The sequence below is a fragment of the Cynocephalus volans genome, chromosome 7 (genome assembly GCF_027409185.1).
Source record: "Cynocephalus volans isolate mCynVol1 chromosome 7, mCynVol1.pri, whole genome shotgun sequence".
Taxonomy (NCBI): Eukaryota; Metazoa; Chordata; class Mammalia; order Dermoptera; family Cynocephalidae; genus Cynocephalus; species Cynocephalus volans.
Window position 1 is genome coordinate 591,874 of NC_084466.1, and position 21,900 is coordinate 613,773.

The window sequence follows — 21,900 nt, forward strand, 5'->3', positions numbered from 1 at the left end:
TACGTGCACACCTTGACACCCGTAGCATCTTCTCCCCCAGCAAGCATGCCACACTAGTTCCTGGCTCCGAGGTTCCAGACTGCCATGCAGCTGTGGCTTTGTGGATGCACGAGGCTTCGGGGTGGCACAGACCATGGGCCAGGGTGCTAGCAGTGAACAGAACAGAGGAGGGTGGAATCAAGGAGACTTGGGGAAGCTGAGGCCACCACACAAGACCTGGGTTCACTAACAAGGCTGACCAGGCCCTCCGTGACTAGCCGCCTTCCAGCCTCTCTCAGCAGTGCTGCACAGCCTGGGGTGGCCCAGGCCTTGGTGCTGCTCTTGCCTCTATCCAGAATGTCCTCCTTGCCTTGGTGTGGCTAACACCTGTTTTTTCTCTACATGTCTTCCTCCCCGGGGTTTCCTAGCCTCTCCATCCCAGCAGCCTGGACTCACCTCTGTTATTACAATTATCATCTCTGATCTGTTCACCTCCAGTACTGCGTGACATTTCGAAAGCAGAGGGCAGGTCCTATTTACCCAGGGTCTAGCACAAAGGAGGTACTCAGCATCTGTTTGTTGGACAGGTGGATGACCAATGGATGGATGAGTGGATGGGTGGATAGATGGATGGATGGATGGACAGGTAAGTGCAGGTGTGTAGATGGACATTTGGACAGATGGGTGGGTAGATGGATAGATGGGTAGGTACATGTATGAGTGGATGGATAGGTGAGTGGATGGACAGACGTGGATGGATGTATGGATGGACAGATGGATGACCAGTGGATAGATGGATTGGTGTGTGCGTGGATGGATGGATGGGTAGGTAGGTAGATGGATGGGTAGGTGGATGAGTGAGTAGATGGACAGACATGGATGGATGGATGGAGAGATGGATGGAGATATGGATGACCAGCAGATGGATAGATTGGTGGATGGGTGGGTAGATCGATGAGTGGATGGATGGATGGACAGGTAAGTGAGTAGGTGGATGGATGGATGGGTGGGTAAATGGATGAATGGACAAATGAATGACAAGTGGGTGGATGGGTGGGTAGATGGATGGGTGAATGGATGGATGGACAGACAAATGGACAAGTGGGTGGATGGTTGTACAGCTAGATGGATGGATAGGCAGGTGAATGGTTGGATGATAGGTGAGTGAATGGATGCTGGCTAATGGACAGATAGATGAGGGACAGATGGAAATGGGTCTCACACACTCAGCCTTCCTTCCAGTGAGGATCATCTTGACAGTACGGGTTCGTGGACCTCAGCGTGGCTGGAGACCTTCAGGCTCACTTGGCCCAGCACGTCCTCAGTGAGTGCATCAGCTCACTCCTCCACAGCACTCACACCTCTGCCTGGCGTCTAAACGTTTTCTCAAGGCAGAGAGTTTTGTTGTTGGAGAGTCTAATTGCTTCAGGACACTACATTTATACAAGGAGTCTTCAAAAAGTTCATGGAAAGATGCATATTATCTTCTAATTTCATTTTTCTACAAACTTTTTAAGTGCCCCCATATTAGTGAAAATCTGTCTTCCCAAACACTTGGCCCATGGGACTTATTTCCATCCAGTGTAATAAGTCTTTTCCTCCTGTAAATGACAGCCTTTAATGCTGGAAGAATGCTGTACTGTAGTTGCCTGTGTGGAGGGAGATGGTAACACTGAGTCTCCTCTATGGCCCTCATGTGGCATGGTGTCCCCTCGCCGGCCAACCTCTGTAGGACACACTCTGGTTCTTTAGTACAATTCCTGAAGCTCAGTGACAGTGAAGCCCAGTACTGCAGGCAAGGTGCGGTTAGTGCAGGGCCTGGTGGGATCCTGCTCTGAAGAGCTGATGTTGATTTGAGGCCACTGGACTGTGACCAATGCAGATGTGCTTTCAGGATGGCAGCATGAGTGGAAGGTGCTTTGCTGTCATCGCTTCTTGTGATGTGTCCTGGGACAAGCCACTGTTCCTTCATCTACAGACTAGGCATGAATGCCAACTTCTCAGGGTTTAGCGGGGATTAAGTGCAATGGCTTATGTCTACATCAAGCATAGTGTCTTATCATAACTGTCAGATGCACGTCAAGTCTTTTCACTCTTGCCTCCTTACACTTTGGTTGGCTTGGGGGCCACTGTCTTCTCGTGTGTGTTTAGGACTTAGTTCTGGTTCTGCTGTTCTTTAAGTACAACTGAGGCTGGGCTCAGTGTTGCAGCCTCTTGCAGTCTCTTTGAGCACCTTCCCCTGTTGTCCAGTCTCCTTGAAGTTTCCCAACTTTGTACCTTTGAGTGCCACATTCCCCTGGGGCAATGTTACACACTTGGATGAGCACTTCAGCTCGGCATTCTCGGGGCCCATGGATGGCCAGTAAGCACAAACTACCTAATTCACTGTGCCATTTTCTGTTATGCAGTTCTGCATCTTGATCATGAGGCTTTTGTAAAAGTATCTCACATGCCTTTGCTGATATCAGCATACACATCCTCTGGCATTTCCCTAAACTCTCAATTTTATAAACCTTATCAAAAAAGGAGATAGTTTCCTCTTCATGATTTTTTTCTAATTAATGCCAGTTTTAGTTTTTTCCTCTCTTAGCTCAGAATCTATGTAGTAATCCAGTTGAGAATTTTACATCTGGAGTGTGGTTTGTGGACTCCTGTATGGGAGTGGCAGCCCTGAATGATCCCTGAATCACCCTCAGGGTCTTTCTTCCCTTGTCTTGAAGAGCAGTCCATGTTCACAGCCAAATAATTCTGTGGTCCAGCCTCGTAGGGTCTAAGATGTCAGACAGCTTTCCTTTATTTTGCCCCATTTTCTGTTTCTTTTAGTCCCAGCTGGTAGTGTTTCTGCTGAGATAATCCCATCTCTGTTTCTGGATTTTGTTGAGATGGTTGATTAAGTGCATGGTTCACACCCACACTCCTTATGAAATGGTCTCTTGGACACACCCTTAGTCTTTTCTTCCAAACATACTTTCTCATTTTTTTGTGATATGGATAGGCTGAGAATTTTCCAAGTCTTTTAAGTTCTGGTTCCTTTTTGCTTAACAGTTCCATCTTGAAACTATTTCTCTCTTCTCCCATTTCACCATATGCAGTCAGGATGAACCAAGCGGCTCCTTTAACACTTTGTTTGGAAATCTTCTCAGCTAGGTATCCAATTTATCACTAGCAAGTTCTGCCTTCCACAAAACACTGGACAGAAACACAGTTCAGTCAAGTTCTTTGCCACCTTATAATGAGGATTGCTTTTTCTCGTCCAATGACACGTTCCTCATTTCTATCTGACACCTCATCAGAATGGCCTTTACTATCCATATTCTCACCAACATTCTGTTCAGGATTACATAGGCATTCTTTAAGAAGACTGAGTCTTTCTGTACAGCTCTCCTTCTCTGTATCTGACCCTCACCAGAATCACCCTTTAAGGACTCTTCATGGCTGTGCAGGCTTTTTCTAGCATGCAACTCCACACTCTTCCAGCCTTTACTCCTTACCTGGTCCCAAAGCTGCTCCCACATTTGTTGGTATTTGTTACAGCAGCACCCCACTTCTTGGCACCAATTTCTGTCTTAGTCAGTTTGGGCTGCTATAACAAATACCATAGACCTGGTGGTTACAAACAGTAGAGGTTAACTTCTTACAGTTCTGATGGCTGGGAAGTCTTAGATGAGGGTGCAGCATAGTTGGGTTCTGGTGGGGGCTCCTCCGGGTTGCAGACTGCTGACTTTTCATATGTCCTTATGTGGTGGAAGGGGCAAACAAGCTTCCTCAGGCCTCTTTTATAAGATCACTAATCCTATTCATGAGGGTTCCACCCTCACAGCTGAATCATCTCCCAGAGGCCCCACCTCCTAATATCATCACATGTGGGTTGGAATTTCAACAACAAATTTTGGGGAACACAGAATTTTATTTCAGTCCATAACAGGTGGGCAAAACTGCAGGGCATTGAGTGCTGGAGTCTGGGGTACCTGCTGGGGCCCTGTGAGCAGTGAGGAAGGGAAGTATGCCCAGCTCAGGTGTTTGGAGACACGTGGGGGAAGGGCTGCTCAGGTGTTTGGGGACAGTAGGGGAGGGTCCTGTGCCCAGCTCAGGTGATTGGATGATTCCTGTTGATGGCAGGAAGCCACAGAATGGTCAGCAGGAGTCATGTCCTATTAGAAAGTCAGACCTGGTTAGAAGGTGGGGGTGGCAGAGGGCAGGGGCCCCCAGAAGCTGCTAGTGCAGGTTGGTCATCCACCCTCTGCCTGCATGTCCCCAGTGATGGGCATGTGTCCTGGGCGTGGGCGAGAAAGAGGTGCTGAGGCTCCAGTAGGACCTGAGTTCATTGTGCTCACCCTCCACAGACTGACCCTTTGGGGTCGCCCCAAGACCCCTAACCAGCGTCCATGTGTGGACATCTTCTCCCTGGCCCTGTTGGGTGAGCTGGTCACGATTGGAAGGACACGTGGGTTACCCCAGGAGAAGGGCTGGTTGGAAGCGGGGCTGGGGGCTTTGCCTGGCCCCCTGGAGGGCTCAGCACCATCAGACCCTTTAGAAGTGCTGGCCGCAAGGCCCTGGCTTTCCCAGGGTTCAGTCTGAGCGACCCCGCTGCCGACGATGGCTTCTGTGATGTGTGCGTTTATATGTGAGTGGTCAGCCCCTTCTTGGAGGAGGTTGCTCTGGGAGAACGTGCGCTGTGGTGGAGTTACGTGGATGTGCAGGGTTGGGTCTGGGACGGCTAGTGTCCTGGACGCTGACCCTCACCTCCTTGATGCTGCAGAGGCCTGTGGGAGCAAGTCCGTGTACGATGGCCCCGAGCAGGAGGAGTACTCTACCTTCGTCATTGATGACCCCCAGGAGACCTACAAGACACTGAAGCAGATCATCGCTGGGGTGGCAGCTCTGGAGCAGGAGCACGCCCAGTATAAGAGGGACAAGTTCAAGAAGACGAGATACGGCAGCCAGTGAGTGCGGCTGTGGGTGTTGCGTGGATGCATGGGAGGTCTCAGCAGGGCTGTGGCTGCAGGGAGCTCCAGGTCGGGCGGGTCTCTTCAGGGCTTCTGGTGTGTGTGAGCATCCACTTGACTGGGAGGGTCCCAAGTGTGCCTGGCCAGGAGAGACGTGACCAAGCCAGTGGTGTCCTACCACCTGCAGTATGCCAGGTGCTGTCCCAGAGCTCACACTGTGAGTGTGTGCACACAACTACATATGTGTGCACACAACTACGTACGTGTGCAGCGGGTGCTTCCAGAAGGGCTTTATGCTAACTTTGTTCTTCCCTTTGCTTATGAATGTTTTCATGTCAATTACGAAGAATACGTATCCTGTGTAAACAGGCAAAAAGACTCACGAGGTACGGGTGAACACCCCAGGGCACAGGGGCTGTGCCTCATTTTCTCCTCTCCCCGAATTCCCGTTTCAGGGAACACCCCATCGGGGACAAGAGCTTCCAGAACTACATCAGACAGCAGTCGGAGGTCTCCCCTCATTCCATTTGATGTCTGAGAGAGATGAGGACGGGAGCACGTGACAGGCACCAACATTTCATCTGCGCGCTCCAGCCAGTGGCGCGCTAAGACTTGCGGAGACTGCGCTGCTTCCCTGTCCAGGAGCCACTGCCGCGGTCCTTGTGCACTTTGCTCTCTGCCGCTGGCAGGTGACCCAGCTCACATTTGGGGGACGTGGCATTGTTTGTCTTTGTATTGGCTTTGGTTTTGTGAGGATTGTCATCAGGCAAACACTTGTACCATAACCACACCTTGGCCCTCGTCGGGGCACCACGGCCCTGTCCAGTCCACGGCAAGGTGCTGCTTCCGTCTCACGGGCATTCTGCCCCGCTGGTCTCCGTGGCCCTGTGCCTGTGTAGCCTCTGGGCCTGCCTTGGACGTTCTGCTTTATCCCGCTTGGGACGTTAAGAGTGTTATTCGTTTCTTACGAGCCTGCTGTCCGGTGCCGAGGGGCAGACAGTCTCCCTGTTCAGCTTTAGCTGTTGGTTTTGTACCTGGCTGGAGGGTCAGTTTTGTGGCTGGGATGTGCAGAACTCACAGAAATCCCAGTGTGAAGATGCTCCTGGTGTTTTGGGATGCGGGGCCGCTTCTGCGGGTTGCTAGGAGGGAAGGGCGGCTTCCAGCGTACTCTGGATGTCCACTGAACCCCCAGTTCAAGCACAAGTTGTTTTACTGTGAAATGGGGTTTAAAACTAGAACCCACATGTTTGCCACTCCTTGTGAAAGTCTGGGAACGACTTAAAAAACAAATGTGTATTTTCCAAGCTTTTTTAATGTTTTTAAAGAACTGTTTTTAATTAGCTCTTTGATATAAAGAAACTCAGAACCTACACCCGGGAAAGGCGAGGAAGCCGCAGTAGGACAAATAAAAAGGGAACGCTGCGTTTCTCAGGGAAGCCGCTAGAGGTCCTCCAGACGCAGCTGAAGCGGAGACACCGGGAGTCCCAGGTGCGCACGGCCCGCGGGCCTGAGTGGCTTCTCTCCTGCACCTCAGTGAACCCCCAGAAGCTGTGCAGGGTGGTGGCCGGGGCTGCTTTTCTATTGGGGTGGGGAGGATCCTACAGGCGGGGGCAAGCAGACCTCGTCAGTCTGACCTCGCACTGTCTGCCGGGGAAGCTTCTCCCGGACAGTGTCCTCGCGGGCTGCCGGCGGCATGTCCAGGGGGCGCGAATCCAGCACACAGCTCACTGTGTTCTTATACCAGTTTCTCTCTGTTCTTGTTTGGAAATACTGTAGTTCAGACTCTTAATCTAGATGGCAGATAGTAACATTATTTGTTGTCACAAAAATAGTAGAGAAAAATGTAAAAAATAAACTTTGGGACACACAGCTCTCAGGCTGCACAGAAATGCAGTTTTTAACATGGGTTTGTAACTTAATGTTTCTGTTTATAAATTACTAATGAATTGCGATGTATTTTACTGGCCAATTAAAACAGATGTTTTATTCTTTCTGAGGACTGGTTTGGTTTTCTAGGGATGCCCATTGGTAATTGCACACGTGGAGGGCAGGGGTACAGGGGGTCTATGTGGAGGCGGGAAGGTGGCTGGTGGGGAGCTGGAGGAAGTTCCCGTGATGACAGAGGACATCTCTGATGACAGGTGATATCCCTCTGTCAGCTGGTGTCCACCTGGGGCTTTGGGTAGGAGCCAGCACTCACGGTGCCCTCAGGAAGGGGGTGGGGCCAGGTGCCACTCAGGGCCCTGGCGTGAGCTTCTGGAACCTCTGTGAGGCTGGAGGTGGCATCTGGCTCAGAGACTCCACCCCATGCTGTCTCTGAGAATGATGCTAGGAGGCAGACAGAATGGGGTGGCCCCAAGGGGTATAGGCAGGTGGCTGCTATCCTTCCTGGGGGGCAGGAGTGGATTAAGGGGGATATGGGGGAGACCCCATGGCTGGGGCCTGGTGACATCCAATGCACTTCTAATTTCTTTACTCTTTTCCACTTGGTTTGCACTCCTTTTTCTTTCTTTCTTTTTTTTAAAATTTCATTGTGAGTCGGCTCCATTATGAGAAAAATAGGGGGGTTTGGCTGTGAGAACACGAATCAGATATTTCTCGGAGGGGTCTGGTGGGCGTCCTGCAGCAGAAGACTTAGGCACAAAGGCCTCCCAGGGAGGGCTGACGCTGGGCGGCGTCCTCGGTCAGCCTCAGCCTGCACAGAAGGGCGTGGAGTTAGGGTGAGGGCTGGACAGGGCCTGGGCAGCTGTGGGTGGTGGGTGGGCCCAGGGGCTGGGGGTGGGGAGCATCCGGTGCCCCGGCCACGAGCACCTGCCCACGAGGCTGCTGGGCCAGCCCAGAGCTGAGCCTTGATGGCAGGGCTTGGGGCAGCGACCAGAACCAGAGGGCTCAATTCGCACTTGGCATGGCTGAGCTGGTGTTGGCTGGCAGAGGGAATCAGGAGGGCCGAGAGGGTCGGCCCCGCCAGGGAGGAGGTAGAAGGGCAGAAAGTACAAGACCCCAGCAGATGTGGAGGCTCAAAGCCCTCCCATACCCACCAAGAGGGTCCCAGGAGTGGGATGTGGAGCCTGAAGCTCCCTCCAAGGCTCCCGGAGAGGGTCACGGTTGGCTTTCTGTAGAACCCAATTATGTCCACTCGCTTTCTTGCTCAGACGAGCAAGAGAGACGGTCCGTGTGTCACCTCCTGCTCCAGCTGGCAGAGTATGAGCTGAGCAAGTGCCACTGCTTGGTCACTGTCCCAGTGGGGCAGCAAGCCTCGGAGCAGGGCTGCTGCCCACCCTGGTGGATGCAAGAAGGGGGCTCTGACCTCCCCTTTTCTTCTCAAAAGAGGAGGAAAAAACCCAAGTGGAAGACGTTCCCTGTGCCAGGAGGAGAGGACAGAGCTGCGTACAGAGTGACGCTGCCGAAACAGCCCTTGTCTTCCCGTGGCGCCCGCCCTTCCCGCAGTGCCGCTCTGCCCGCCCTTCCCGCAGTGCCGCTCTGCCCGCCCCGTGGGGGAGGCCCACGTTCTGCTGCTTGTCCGGGTCTTCTCTCCTCATGAGGCTCCCAGGCCGTGCAGAACCGAACCAAGTTTGTGTGCTTTTCTCCCATTAATCTGTCTTACGTCACTTCTCAGGTCCCGTTAAAAAACCCTAAAAGGGTAGAGGTAAGATTCTGCCTGCCCGACACCGCCATGGTCTTGGATGACTGGAGGAAAAAACTGCTGGAATAAGGTGTCAGGAATCTTTTGTTGGGCTGAACTCTGTTCACCCCAAATTCTTAGCTCAAGTCCCAACTCCCAGGACCTCAGAATGTAACTGTATTTGGCGATAGGGCCCTTAAAGTGTTGATTAATTTACAGTAAGATCATTAGGGTGGGCCCTGATCCATCAGGACCAGCGTCATCATAAGAGGACATGAGGACAGACACAGAGGGGTGACTGGGGGGACACAGAGAAGACGGTCTACAAGCTAAGGAGAGTGGCCTCAGGGGGACCAGCCCTGCCACGTCTTGATCTTGCCCGTCAGCCTCCAGGCTGTGGGAGAGGATGTGTCTGAGGTTTAAGCTGCCCGGGCTGTGTCCTTTGCTCTGGGGGCCCAAGCAGAGGCTCGCAGGCTGCGAGATGCGGAAATGCCTCTGTCAGCACAGTTCGAACCTGTGTGCCCAGAAGGCGCCTCAGAAGCCCGCGGCCACTGGGAACCTTGTCTTCTGCCGCGCGGGCCGAGGAGGGACTGGCAGCGTTGGTCGGCAGCCCCGGTCACCACGGGTCACCTCCACCTTCGGAACCGTTCCTTTGTTTTCCCGAGCTGCAACCGCGCCAGCTTCGTCCCTGAGGGGAAGAGAAAAAGGTCCTCAAATAGGGGAAATAACCAGAGGCCCGAGGCAGGGAGGACACCGTGGCGAAGACACCACGGCCTCAGCGTCGGTGCCGGGAGGACCCGGGGTGGGCGTGGGCCCCGCTCCCTACCTTCCCTGGTGGAGAAACTGAGGAAGGACCCAGAAAGGGGAAGGGAGGCGGCGGAACCCACACACCAAGCCCCGGCCTCCGGGAAAGGCTGCGCTGGGCTGGGCCGACCTTTGGCCTCCGACCCATGGTGATGTCACAGCAGCCCTGTGGCAACAGGGCTCCCCTGGGCACACCCTTGCGCCACTTCTCTGAGAAGGGGCCGCGAGAGGCTGGCAGCCATGGCCTCTGTCTGAGGCGCTGGCGAGCGCAGCCCTCCTCTTGCCACGGCCCGGGATGGACAGGGACGCGGCAGCCACACACAGGAGACACCGGCCCGGCCCCGGGGCCCTGCCCGCAGGAGCGGCCCCCGGAAACCACAGGGCGGCCAGCGAGGCGGCCGAGCTGCCGAGGACCAGGAGCCTGGGCGGCTTACACCAGAAGGGGGACCCGCCGAGCCGCATCGAGAAGCTGCGCAGGGAGCTGGGTAGGAGAGGCTGGCCCCATGGAGGGTCCCCGCTCCCACTGCCGTCCCCAAGGCCACAGCGGAGGACGTGCTAGATACACAGTCGTCGTGCACCCGCGGGCCAGCGGGGGCCGGGCCAGGTGGCTCAAGGGCTGGGGGCACCTGCTCCTAATGAGGCCCCAGCGATGCCTGTGCCTTCGGAGAGGGGCCCCACCCCTCTGTGGGAGCCGGACCTTCCCGTGGTAGTTGGAGCTGGCGGATTGTGCTTGACACTCACGTGCCTTTTACGGGGAAAAATGTGTGGGTTTATAGCTCGTCAGGCCGTCTTTGCCACTCTGGGATATTTCCCGGCGTGCCACACAGGGCCACAGCCCGGCCGTGGGGACGTGAGCTCCAAAGGCCCTGGCAGCACACGAGTGTTGGCAGCACAGGCTCTGCCGTGTCATGTGGCCCCATCCCCAGAGCGGGGCATGGGCTGAGATGGGGGCACATCCTCCTTCCCCTGCAGGCCGCAGAGACTCCCGGTCCCCTGTCGCGAGTGTCAGTGGGAAGGCGCCGCGGGTGGGAGCCCCAGAGACGACGTTTGAAGTGGGAGGGGTAGAGAACGTGCTCTTCCAGTTTAAACCCAGAGATGTGTCACCGGGGCGCTGTGTGGCACTCACCTGTCCCCCTCCGCTTGGCTCCCTCAAGACGTGCAAAGTTCCCCAAGGACGTCACCCCAAGTCCGCTTAGGAATAGTTCAGGCAGGCACAGAGGGCGGGTCTCAAGTAACACCTGCCACAATGCCAGCCAAAATGTGGCACTCCAGGTGCAGGAGGTGGAGGGAGGGCCCAGTTCCCACCGTTTCTGGACGTTTCCCCGCAGCCACTGCTGGGTTCCCCAGGACTGGATGCACGGGGCAGGCAGTGCTGGGGGCATTGTCCCGTCCACCCCAGTGCCCTCGTCTCGCCGAGGAGCTCGTTTTCCCTCGAAGCTTGGCAGCTTCCCTGGCAGCTGAGATTCTGCAGGAAGAAGAGCAGGTCCCGGCACACGGCCTGGGGATGTGGGCCCACCCCACTGTCCATGTCACCACAACTGAAGTGTCTTCGCTGAGCTGCCTGGATGGACCTTCCACATGAACTCGAGGCCTCGCTCCTTGTTCCCTTGGTGCCAGGCAAGGCGCCAACCAGCAGGCCTGGGTGGGATGGCGCTGCGTCCATGCCCGTGTCTCAGGATGCGGGAGAAGGTGGAGATGGCCAGCTCGACGGTGGCGAGCGGTGGCCCCAGGGGTTTCCATGGCATCACAGAGACAAGCCTGGAGGGATGTGGGGCAGATGCCAGCACAGGCAGCAACCGGCCGTGTTCCAGAACCCGCTTGGCCCCGCCGCCCAGCCCCTGGCCCTGGCCGCCCGTGCATCCCAGCAGCCCGTCCCCGACGCCCTCGCGCCGTGCTCCGTGCAGGAGGAGCGCGCTCTGGGTGGACGGGACCTGCCGACGTCTCCAGCATGGCCGGCTCGGCTGGGGCCGCCCAGGGCGTGATGGGCTCTCGACACGCACGACTCAACTGCGGCCCTGACTCTGAGCCCCCAGGACCTCTGCTTGAAAAGACGGTGTCAGGATCTAGCCCGCTGCTCCTGGCCAGCCGGCTTTAGCGCCCTTTACCTGTTTTCCACTACGTGGTGACTTGGACGCACCACTGCACCCCCCACCCCTCAGTCCTCGTACCTCTGAGGCTGGGGCCGTGAGGTCACCTGAAGGGCGGCTCCTTGCCAGCATCTCACATTCAAAATCTATACGTGGCTTGAAAATAATTTTAATCTCAGCTGCAGAGAGGCAGCTCAGGAAACATCCTCTTCGTGTAGCGGGACTTCCTCTTTCCCTGATGCCTGCACGGCCCCCTGCGCCCTCAGCAGCCCAAACCCTGCCCTGTCGGGGACTGTCAGTGCAGAGCTCTGTGCACCTGCAGCCAGAAGTGCGGCTCCACCTCAGGAAGGGGCCAGCAGGAGCCTGCAAACGTGGACACCTCACACCACTGCCTCATCCTGTAAGAGGCACCTGAGGGAGCCGAGAAGGTGGTGTTTTCCAAGTCCTCAGCCGCTGTGGAGCAGAGAAAGGTCCCCTCTCCTTCCCCCGTCTCTCTCCTTCTTGTCAGATACTTTTCATAGGAAGCTGCAAGGCTGGAAGCTCTGCAGGGGACAGCTCCTGTCTTCTACGACACGCACACACGTGCACGTGCACACGAGCTGGGGCTGCTGAAGACTTTCCAGAGTGAATCTTACAATCCCTGCTGGAAAACTATGGATTCTGAGTCACTAGGGTCCTCTTCTCTGAGCTGAGACAGGACCGTGTGCTGCCTTTTCTCTTTGGGGACATCCTGAGAACGACCCAGTTCTAAAAGAGCCTCTGGGGAACTACGAGACCGCCGTGCACCACACCCGGGAAAGGACCCGCCCCGGGGGCTCCTCTGCTCCAGGTCCACAGGCACCTGTCGAGTCCACGTTGCATCAGGCGCCACGGCCGGTAGCAGGAGGAGGAACACCCGTTTCTCATCCTCAGGGACCAGCACCCGGGACACGGCCCAGGGCCACCGGGAGATAAAGCTCCCTCCGAGGCAGGGGCTCCCCGCCAGTGTCCACTCGCAGGATGGCCCTAGAGGATGGCAGTCTCAGATGGGCCATCCCAGGGAGGGGACAGCTAGTGAGAAGGCGGTGACACCCTGGCCTTCCACCAGCACGAGCCGGGGGAAGCCTCACCACCTCTGGGTGGGGATCTGGAGGCCACCCCGTGGCTGGGGGCTGTGGCGGGAGGGCTGCGGCAGCGGTGGCAGCGCAGGCCTGGGCGGCCCGGCCCGAGCCTGGCTCTGTCTGCTCCCAGCGGGCCACGAAACCCGCCTGCCGCCTACTCGCCCTGCGAAGCTCAGCTGTGCGCCCGCGCGGCCCCGGAGGTGGGCGGCAGTGCCAAGGGCGAGCGGAGAAGACCGGGCTGGCCGGCTGGGCCGGGGTCTTGGGCTGAGGTCTTGGGCCGGGGCCGGGGGCGCCGCTCCACGTCCACACGGCTGCCCCCACCGCGGAGAAGTCGGGGGCTCCCCGGGCCCGCGCTGTCTGGCACCAGCACGAAGGTGCTCATTAGCCGGACATCATGTGGTCCATTTCCTTGGAAAAAAGACTGAGACTCAACCTGCCCTGGCAGTGCCCTCCGAGGATCAGAGGGTTTCCCGTGGCGAGGACGGGGTGGCCTGGGCGGGGGTCCTCTCCCCACACCCACCTGCTCTGCGGCTTCCTGTCCGCTGTGCTGGGAGGAGGAGGAATTTCTAGAACGCTCACATTAAGGCAAATTGAGCCCAAGTCCTGCAGATGGATGCAGAGCCCGGGGTGGCATGAGGCGGCCTCAGACAGTTCAGGCTCCAGCCACCCGCTGCCGAAACCCAGGACTCGCGAGTGCGGACGCACCGTGGTCAGGCACCGTGGTCGCGGGCTGGGCGGCTGGGCTGAAACTCACTGCCCGGGCCGTGGCCATCAGCCACCGCAGGATGAGCTGCAGGCAGCCGGCTGGGCGCCCTGCAGGGCTGCGAGGCTGTGGGGGACTCGACGGGCCTTGGGCTCCAGGTGCTGCGGCCCGTGCACCGACCACGTCTGTCCCTCCTCTGCAGAGTCTGAAGATCCGGAGAAAGACCACAGAAGCGAGGCAGAAGATGGCAGCCGGTGAGGGGGCCTCACCCAGGGCTGGTCTCGGTGGGGGTGTGTTCCGGAGACAGGTGGGGACACAGATGGTGGGGTGTGGGAGCGGAGCCTTGACAGCGCCTGGAGGAGCCCTGGGTGTCCTGAGAAGACCCGCAGGAGGGCTCGGGGGTGGGGTTGAGGATTGCTCTTCTGGAGAAGGGACTCCAGACCAGACAGGACCCGCCCAAGGCAGTTCTCAGGACTGCAAACACCCTGCCCGGGCCTGGCTCGGGGACCAGCTGGGTGGCTCGAGGTGCTGCAGCTGGGGTCTGTCTCGATAAATGTCCCCACGCCTCTCCCAGAAAGGGGCGTTGCCTTCTTTAGTGCACCGCTGAGCCCACCAGGGGTCTCATTTGTTGGGGAGGGGGAGGGTAACCTAGTCAGATTACTTTTAGATGAGGGGATGAGGCCCCAGACGGACGTCCTCCTGGAGCCTGGCCAAGCAGTCCCCTCTGCATGTGGCTTTCACCCTCCACCCGTCACCTTCCATCAAAGAGGACTTAAAAGTCATCAGATTACCCAGGAATTCTTCTCAGACACTAACACGACTGCTTCTCCAACTCATGGCCAAGGCATGGGCCGAGCCACCTGTGTTTACAAATGGCCCACCTGAGTGAGACCAAGGAGGGTAATGGCCACCGAAATGCCACCAATTGTGCAGCCAGTTGATTAGAGCCAGGCAGAGGGGACGTGTCAGAGGGGACGTGGGGAGGCCTGGGGCGCGCCTCCCCGCAGAGCTCGAGGACGCTGATGGCCTCAGGTAAGGGACAGTGTTGAGCAGGGAGACCACACACCTCCGTGGTGGCACAGTTGAGAATGTCAGCTGGTGGTGAAGGCTCCACCGTCTTCCCTGCTTTCTGAAATAAGCCCAGGTCGACTGCGCGTATATTTGTTTCCAGTCCAGAACGGGGCAGTTTAGGGTGAGTTTCCTGACCAAGGTGGGTTGCCCAGGGGAGTCGGGGCCCTGCACGTGCAGGCCCCTCTGCCCACATGAGGCCCCCTGCAGGCTCTCTGCTCCCAGCACAGGGAGGACAAGCCCAGAGGAGAGTGGGTGTCGGCTGAAGCTGTCTTGTGGCACCTGCTCCAAACCACTTCCCGCTTCTCCTGCAGTCAGGCAAAGCTAGAGGAAGACACCAGGCAAAGGCACCAGGACGCCCTCGGAAAGTTAAACCAGGAGCGTGAAAACACAGAAGGAGAGCCTGAGAAGAGCGAGTCGGAGGCCAGCGCGGAGGCAGAGCAGGGAGAGGACGCTGGCAGCTGCTCCCGGGTGGCCGAGGTCAGGCATGTGGAGCACCCGTGCTCTGCCTCCACCCCCACTCCTGCGGCCTTGCCTTTACTTACCTTTTGGTGTCTGCTTTGGGCTTGTAGGAATGGGAGCCAGAGTCTACAAGGCTAAACGACCTTCTGGAGAAAGAGGCAAGAACTTTTTACTTGCACAGCAGAAGTAAGTGGTGCCTGTCTGGGCAAAAGGCCTGCCGGACCACGAGCAAGGTGTGGTCCACAGGGCCGTCCCAGCAGGCACCATGCTGCAGAGCTGGACTGCATCCTGCCCTTCCCCAGGGTGGCATGGGGCCCACCCAGTGTGCCTCTTTGCACCCTGACCCAGCTGGCCAAGCGGTGTAGTCACCAAAGGTGTGTGGGAAACTCACAGGAGGTGACCCTCAGCTTGACCGTGGCCCAGAAAGTCACCCCAGAGCTGCTCACCTGAGGTGCTGGCCAGAGACATACCAGTGCCGTGTTAGTGACTTGCGCAGGGCCCCTCGTGAAGGAAGGCAGCCTTCATTCTCCCCCCTGAGCTGTGTGGGCGGGGATGGAGACAGAGCTGGACGTGCTGTTCACCAGGATTTCACAACAGACAGTCCCTGGTGTGACTCCAGGGTTCTGGGAAGTCCTTCACCCTTGCCCAAATACTTCTCTTGGTGTTGACTTAAGTGCTACCATTGGGCTGGCCAAGGTGCCCAATTGTGACCTTGGGGTAGCTCCTCAGCTGCTGGGCCATGCACAGCCCAGTGGGTCTTCACCACTGTGGTGCCCAGTACAGCCGCAGGAAGGTTGTGGAGGTAGAATCAAGAACTGCCCACGTGGGACCAGAGGGCGAAAGTGGGGGAGGCCCGCCGGGGTCTCCGACTGGCGGGAGGTGAGTAGGGAGGAGAGACAGGCCACTCTGCTCTCTTTCGCTCTCCCGGCAGAGCTGGCCAGGACACCTCATGGTCCATACTGCATCAGCTCTCTACCCAGCTTTTCAGAAGACCCCACTAAGCATTGCCAGTATCTGGGGGTGCTGGTGGCAACCGCCTGGACCTTGGCTGTCCCAAGGGCCAGAAGCCCACTGCCACCACTGGGAGGTCTGCTCTCCTCCCCAGCACCCCAGCCCACCGTCCACACCTCTTTTGCTTTCCATTCACAGAAGCCATCTGGGTTTGTGGAGATTGACCTGGGAGACCACGCCGAGGAGGTAAAGACACAAACCCCTCAGACTAGCAAAACCAGGTCACCTCCTGGGAAGTGCCTGCACTGTCTAGGCTGGGCCAGGGAGGATTTTCTGGGAACTTGCCCTGAAACATGTGTGTTCTGGAAGATGAGGCAGAGACCAGGGCGAGCAGCTCAGGAAAGCTCCATGGTGCTGAGGACTGGCCTCTCCCTCACCCTTCTGCACGCCTGCCTGCATATGTCCTGGCACCATTAGATATTCTAGGGCCTGGGCCAATGCTTGCGGTGCTCATGGGCCCCGAACCTCCTGTGAGCTCATGATGGGGTGGTGAAAGGGTACAAGCTTGGGAGCTGGTAGACCTGGCTTTGGGAGATATATGGCTGTCCTAGTAAATGCTCAGATAACTCATGCTTCTATATGCCTCCGTTGTCTCCTCTTTGAAATGGGGTTATAGTAGTACCTGCACCCCAGAGCTGTTTTGTAAAGCCCTCAGAACAGTGCCCCATACCAAGAAATCCTCAGTATTAGGTGTCACCATCATCACCATCATCCCCATCACCATCCACCATCCACCATCACCATCACCACCACCACCACCACCACCACCAACACTAACACCACCACCACCACCACCACCATCACCACCATCACCACCACCATCACCATCATCATCATCATCCCCATCCCCATCACCATCACCATCACCACCACCACCACCACCATCATCACCATCACCACCACCACCACCATCATCCCCATCACCATCCACCATCCACCATCACCATCACCACCACCACCACCATCACCATCACCACCATCATCCCCATCACCATCCACCATCCACCATCACCATCACCACCACCATCACCATCATCATCATCATCCCCATCACCACCACCATCACCACCACCACCACCACCACCATCATCACCACCACCACCACCACCACCACCACCACCACCACCACCACCACCACCATCACCACCACCACCACCACCATCACCACCACCACCATCACCACATCACCACCACCATCACCATCATCATCACCATCCCCATCACCATCACCACCACCACCACCACCACCACCATCATCACCATCACCACCACCACCACCATCATCCCCATCACCACCACCACCACCATCACCATCACCACTACCACCATCACTACCACCACCATCACCACCATCACCACCACCATCACCATCATCATCATCCCCATCCCCATCCATCATCCACCATCACCATCACCACCACCACCACCACCACTACCACCACCATCACCACCATCACCACCACCACCACCACCACCATCACCATCATCATCATCCCCATCCCCATCCACCATCCACCATCACCATCACCAACACCACCACCATCACCACCACCACTACCACCATCACTACCACCACCATCACCACCATCACCACCACCACCACCACCATCACCATCATCATCATCCCCATCCCCATCCACCATCCACCATCACCATCACCACCACCACCACCACCACCACCACCATCATCACCATCACCACCACCATCACCATCATCATCATCCCCATCACCATCCACCATCCACCATCACCACCACCACCACCACCACCACCACCATCATCACCTTCACCATCACCATCACCCCAATCCCCATCATCATCACCATCACCATCACCCAAATCCCCATCATCATCTCCATCATCATCATCACCATCACTACCACCATCACTACCATCACCAGCACCGTCACCATCACCGTCACCATCCCCGTCACCATCACCATCATCCCAATCATCCCCATCACTATCCTTAGCATTGTTGCCATCACCATCACAATCTATAAAAAGAATTTGCTGATCCTATGTCCTTTCTGGGTCCTTTCAACACAAATATTAGAATATCTTCTCTGGTGTAGTGAGCAGTCATCTTTCTGGAAGTTTGTTCAAGTTCCTCCTTGGCAAGTTTAAGCTTCTGCTTGGGGTCAGTTATTTTCCAGATTGCACCCTCTATCCCTTTTGCCCCCAGAGCACACCACAAGGTGAAGAGAGCTGGGTGTTAGCCCCCCACAAGTCTACTCACGGGGGTGCATGGGTTCTAAGAACTCAGGGAAGGTCGGCCAATGGCAGAGCTGGACTAAGGGGCACGATCACCAGATCTATAGTCCAAGGACCACAGAGACCCACTTCAAGGGTGCTGTTCCTTGGCCAGGGTTCCCTGATTGGAAATTTCTGTTGACAGAATGCTGTCTGGTGGGAGGACACTCAGGGTCAAGACATCCCGGCTTGATCCTTGGGAAGGTCCAGCAGGTTGGGCCTTGGTGCCTGTGGTCGACAACCACCACCCCCCCGGCCCCCTAAACCTCTCTTGCCACTCCCCACAGGTGGTTACCTGTGCTGTGAGAGAGGAGAAGCAGTCCCAGATGGACACGGGAGCCTTGTCAGAAGATGAGTGAGTGATCTTGTGGGTTTACTCAGGGGCTGGGGCAGGGAAGCTTCTCCTCCGCCAGTTTCTGGTGGGCACACTGGGCCTCACGTGCCAAGACCTCAACATTTCCAAGGCTGGAGGGGCTGAGAGGCAGGCAACAGCATCAAGCCTTCCAAGGGCACAGGGACAACCTTCACCACGTGTCCCCCTCACCCCATGAGCCACTTCCCCATCCCTTCAGCCAGCAAAATGCCCAGATGCAGGAGGTGGGGGAGAAGGTGAAAAGTCATGGTACCAGCTTCCCCAGTTTTGGGCTTTAGCTGCAGAGGCCACAGACTTGGGTCCTGCAGGCAGAGGCCCCGCACATGTGGCTGGTGGGCTCAGCCCTGGGGTGGACAAGCAGCCGTCAGGGCTGGGAAAACATGTTTATTCTAAGGACTTACAGCCCCTTGTGGGGGGCTCTGTGGAGGACCAGCGAAACCCCGGACTTCTGAGTCCCTGAGGCCCCTTCCCTGAAGCAGGGTGTTGGGAGCAGGAAGATGTGAAGGGTCCGATGGATCTGTTTTGTTTTGTTTTTAACAGTACAGAGACATGCAGAGAAGAAAATAGCCATTATCCAAATTCCCACCACTTAGAATTCACAGCTGCATTAGTATTTTGGCTTATTTACTTACAGTTTTTCTAAAAGAAAAATTGCTCTGTTGGATTTGTAAAACCGGTACATGTAATTTAAAATAACGGAAATAACGTAGTGCAGCGCAACAAAGAGAACAGTGTTTAAGCCGCCCCAGTCGCGCCTCTTGGAGACAGGACTGACCGGGCGCTCTGGGAGGGTCCTGCAGGCTGGCTCTGGGAGTCTGGGGCACCCAGCGGCAGCGTCGCTGACTCGGCGGCTGGTGCTCGGTTACTGTGCGTTGCTGCCTTTTCTTCAGATGTTTGTGTCCTGGGGAGGGAGCGTCTGCGAGGAAGCTTCACTCCAAGCTGGCAGCAGGGCCCGGCCTTGACTCTGGCTTACACTGGGCTAGGGCGAGCTTCACTCTAGTCGTTTCTCATGGCAGACTCGGCCCACCAGCACGGGCCCTCCACCCCGGGGGCCGCACCAGAGGGTCATCCTTGGTCACTGGAGGCCACTTGGCAGGGGCTGGAGGTCTGGAGCAGCCCCTCCCCTGAGCACCTGTGTCCGGCTGGCGGGCCCTTGGCTCCTGGGACTGGGTGCGGTGGGGTCCGCAGGGGCCTTTCTCATGGGCATCGCCCTCCCCTGGCCTGCAGGACGGGCACCAGCTGGGTGTGCTGCATCCCATACGCCACCAGGAGGAAGGCAAGGGACAGCGCCGGCGGCCCTGGGAAAGGTGCTCAGAGCGCTGTGGCAGTGCGGCAGCGCGGGCAGTGGGGCAGCGCGGGGGCACTCGGCCCACCCGACCCTCCTCCCCCAGGCCTGGAGGGTCTCCACACCTGCCTCGCGGGATGGACCAGACCAGGATCACTGCAGCGCGGAGACCCCGCACACATGCCGAGGACCCTCGACCAGACCTGAGGATGCCCGGGACGACCTCACCGGGCAGCGGCTGAGTGACCATGTGGTCTTCCTTCTTACGAAGCAATAAACGCGTCAATGGAGCTGCTGCTCCTCGCCAGCCAGGCCGCCCGGGCCCTCCTCTGTGCCTCTGGCTCTGAGATGTGGGGCGGGGGGCAAACGGCGGGAGGGCACAGGGCTCTGGCGGACACAGCTCAGCCCTCCTGGGGCTGCAGGCCCAGAGTGCACATGGGCGGTGACCGTTTCCACGGCTGGGTGTGCCCTCGGTCCTGGGGTCGGGGGAGCCGTGGTTGGAGGTCTCAGGGACTCCCATCACCCCTTGGCCGGTAACCCCAGCTTTGCTAATTGTAACCAGAGGCAGGAAGTCAATGCACAGGAACGAGGGAGATGCAGGGACTGTGTTCAAGCTCAAGGGCGGGTCCAAACCCCCAAACACAAGGCAAGTCGGTGACCCCGTGGGTCCGTACAGCCTGGCAGACTGGGGGTTTGTGGCTGAGGTGCCCATGGCTCTGGTCAGGCGGTTGAAGCTGTTCCTTTCTGCCTGGGCAGGCCGACTGTGTCTCCCCAGCTACCGCAGCAGGGGATCCTGGCCAGGGAGAGATACCCAAGGCGGTGGGATGTTGCTACTGAGGTTCTGGTTGTTGGTGCACAGGGAGTCTGACTGGGAACCAGGCGGCCACTCAGGAAGGCGAGGCAAGAGCACACGTACATGCACATACTCACACATGGACTTATGCACAGGGTCACATGCACATATACCACATGGGTGCACATGCATGCCCTGTACACATGCATGCACCCACACGTGCATGCATGGGTCAGCATGGGCAGCATCTCTGAGAACAAGGTGTATCTGAGGCTTCCAGAGGTCAGAGGACAGAGGCCACAGGCACGTGACGTTGGGTCTGCTGCCTTGGCTGTTCCCCACGGGAACTCGTGAGGTCTGTCCCTGTGGTACAGCTGAGAACACAGAGGCTTAGAGAGCTTAAGCCCTCTGCCCCTGTCCCCAGCAGGGGAGCCCAAGCCCTTTCCAGGGGCTGTGCCACGCCAAGCACGACCCCCAGGCAGTTTTGCTTTTACTCGCTGGAGGCCGCTGTCCAGGTTGCAGGTCAACTAGAAGACACCACCAAAGGAGAGGACCTGGCCTCTCCCCAGACAATCGGAAATCTGAGCCGGTACTATTCTCCTGTGAGGGGCGCGGGGGCCTGAGGAAGTGAAGCCCCTCCCGGGGTGGCTGAAGATGTGAAGTGGCCACTGCCAGTCCCACTGCAAGGATGGGACCGAGGCCAAGGGCCTGCCCCCCGTCCCACTGCCCAGAGAGTCTGGGTTGGAAATCAGCCACTGCCGTCTAGCTAAAAACGCACTCAGGGAAGCTTCCAAAGAAGGCTTGTTTGTCCCTTGGTGGGGCAGGAGGGGGCGGCCTCTGCCCCGTGGCTCCTAGCATGCTGGCAGAGCAGGTGTGGGCATGAGTCTGGCCACTCGTTCATGTGAGCCATGTCTGCACAGCTCCCTGTGGGGCTACGGCCCCAAATGCAGGCAGGACATGGGAAACTTGTTTAAAAAATGAGAATTCCAGAACCAGACACACATCCGAGTGTTAGGGGGGCGCTGACTGATTTCTTCAGACCTCGGTGATTCTGTTTCTCCCGCCCCGTCCAGGGGCAGCGGTGTCCAAGGCCAGTCCTGGGGGGAGGACAGTCTCCAGGAGCCCGCAGGGGTGCTTGCTGTCACCACCTGCTGTTCACACTCAGTCCTGAGCTCCGGGGCGCAGGGGTGACGCGGGGTGCCGGGGAGGCTGTTGAGTTAGGGCCCTGTGGGAAAAGTCCAGCCATGTTGCTCGTCCAAGTCTCAATTCTGGGCCCTCCGGGGTGGCCGAGACCCGGCTCACACATTTCTGCCATGCCGGAGGGTCCCAGGGAAGAGACGTGCTGTGGAACGTGAACCACAGCCCAGCTTAGCCCACTCTCTCTTCCCACCGGAGAAACGGGCCTACCCGAGGG

The 21,900-nt window shown here is 57.5% G+C and overlaps 1 protein-coding gene across 5 annotated transcripts in view; it reads left to right on the top strand.

The window, feature by feature from the left end:
- RASA3 (RAS p21 protein activator 3) overlaps positions 1–6,884 on the top strand; it is a 148,551-nt gene extending 141,667 nt beyond the window's left edge. For all 5 annotated transcript variants that reach the window (XM_063101983.1, XM_063101984.1, XM_063101987.1 and 2 more), the window contains 2 exons: positions 4,739–4,922; positions 5,381–6,884. In XM_063101983.1, coding sequence (XP_062958053.1) covers positions 4,739–4,922; positions 5,381–5,456 — 260 coding nt within the window. In that variant the 3' untranslated portion in view covers positions 5,457–6,884. The remainder of the gene's footprint in view (positions 1–4,738; positions 4,923–5,380) is intronic.
- Positions 6,885–21,900: the final 15,016 nt, after the last annotated feature.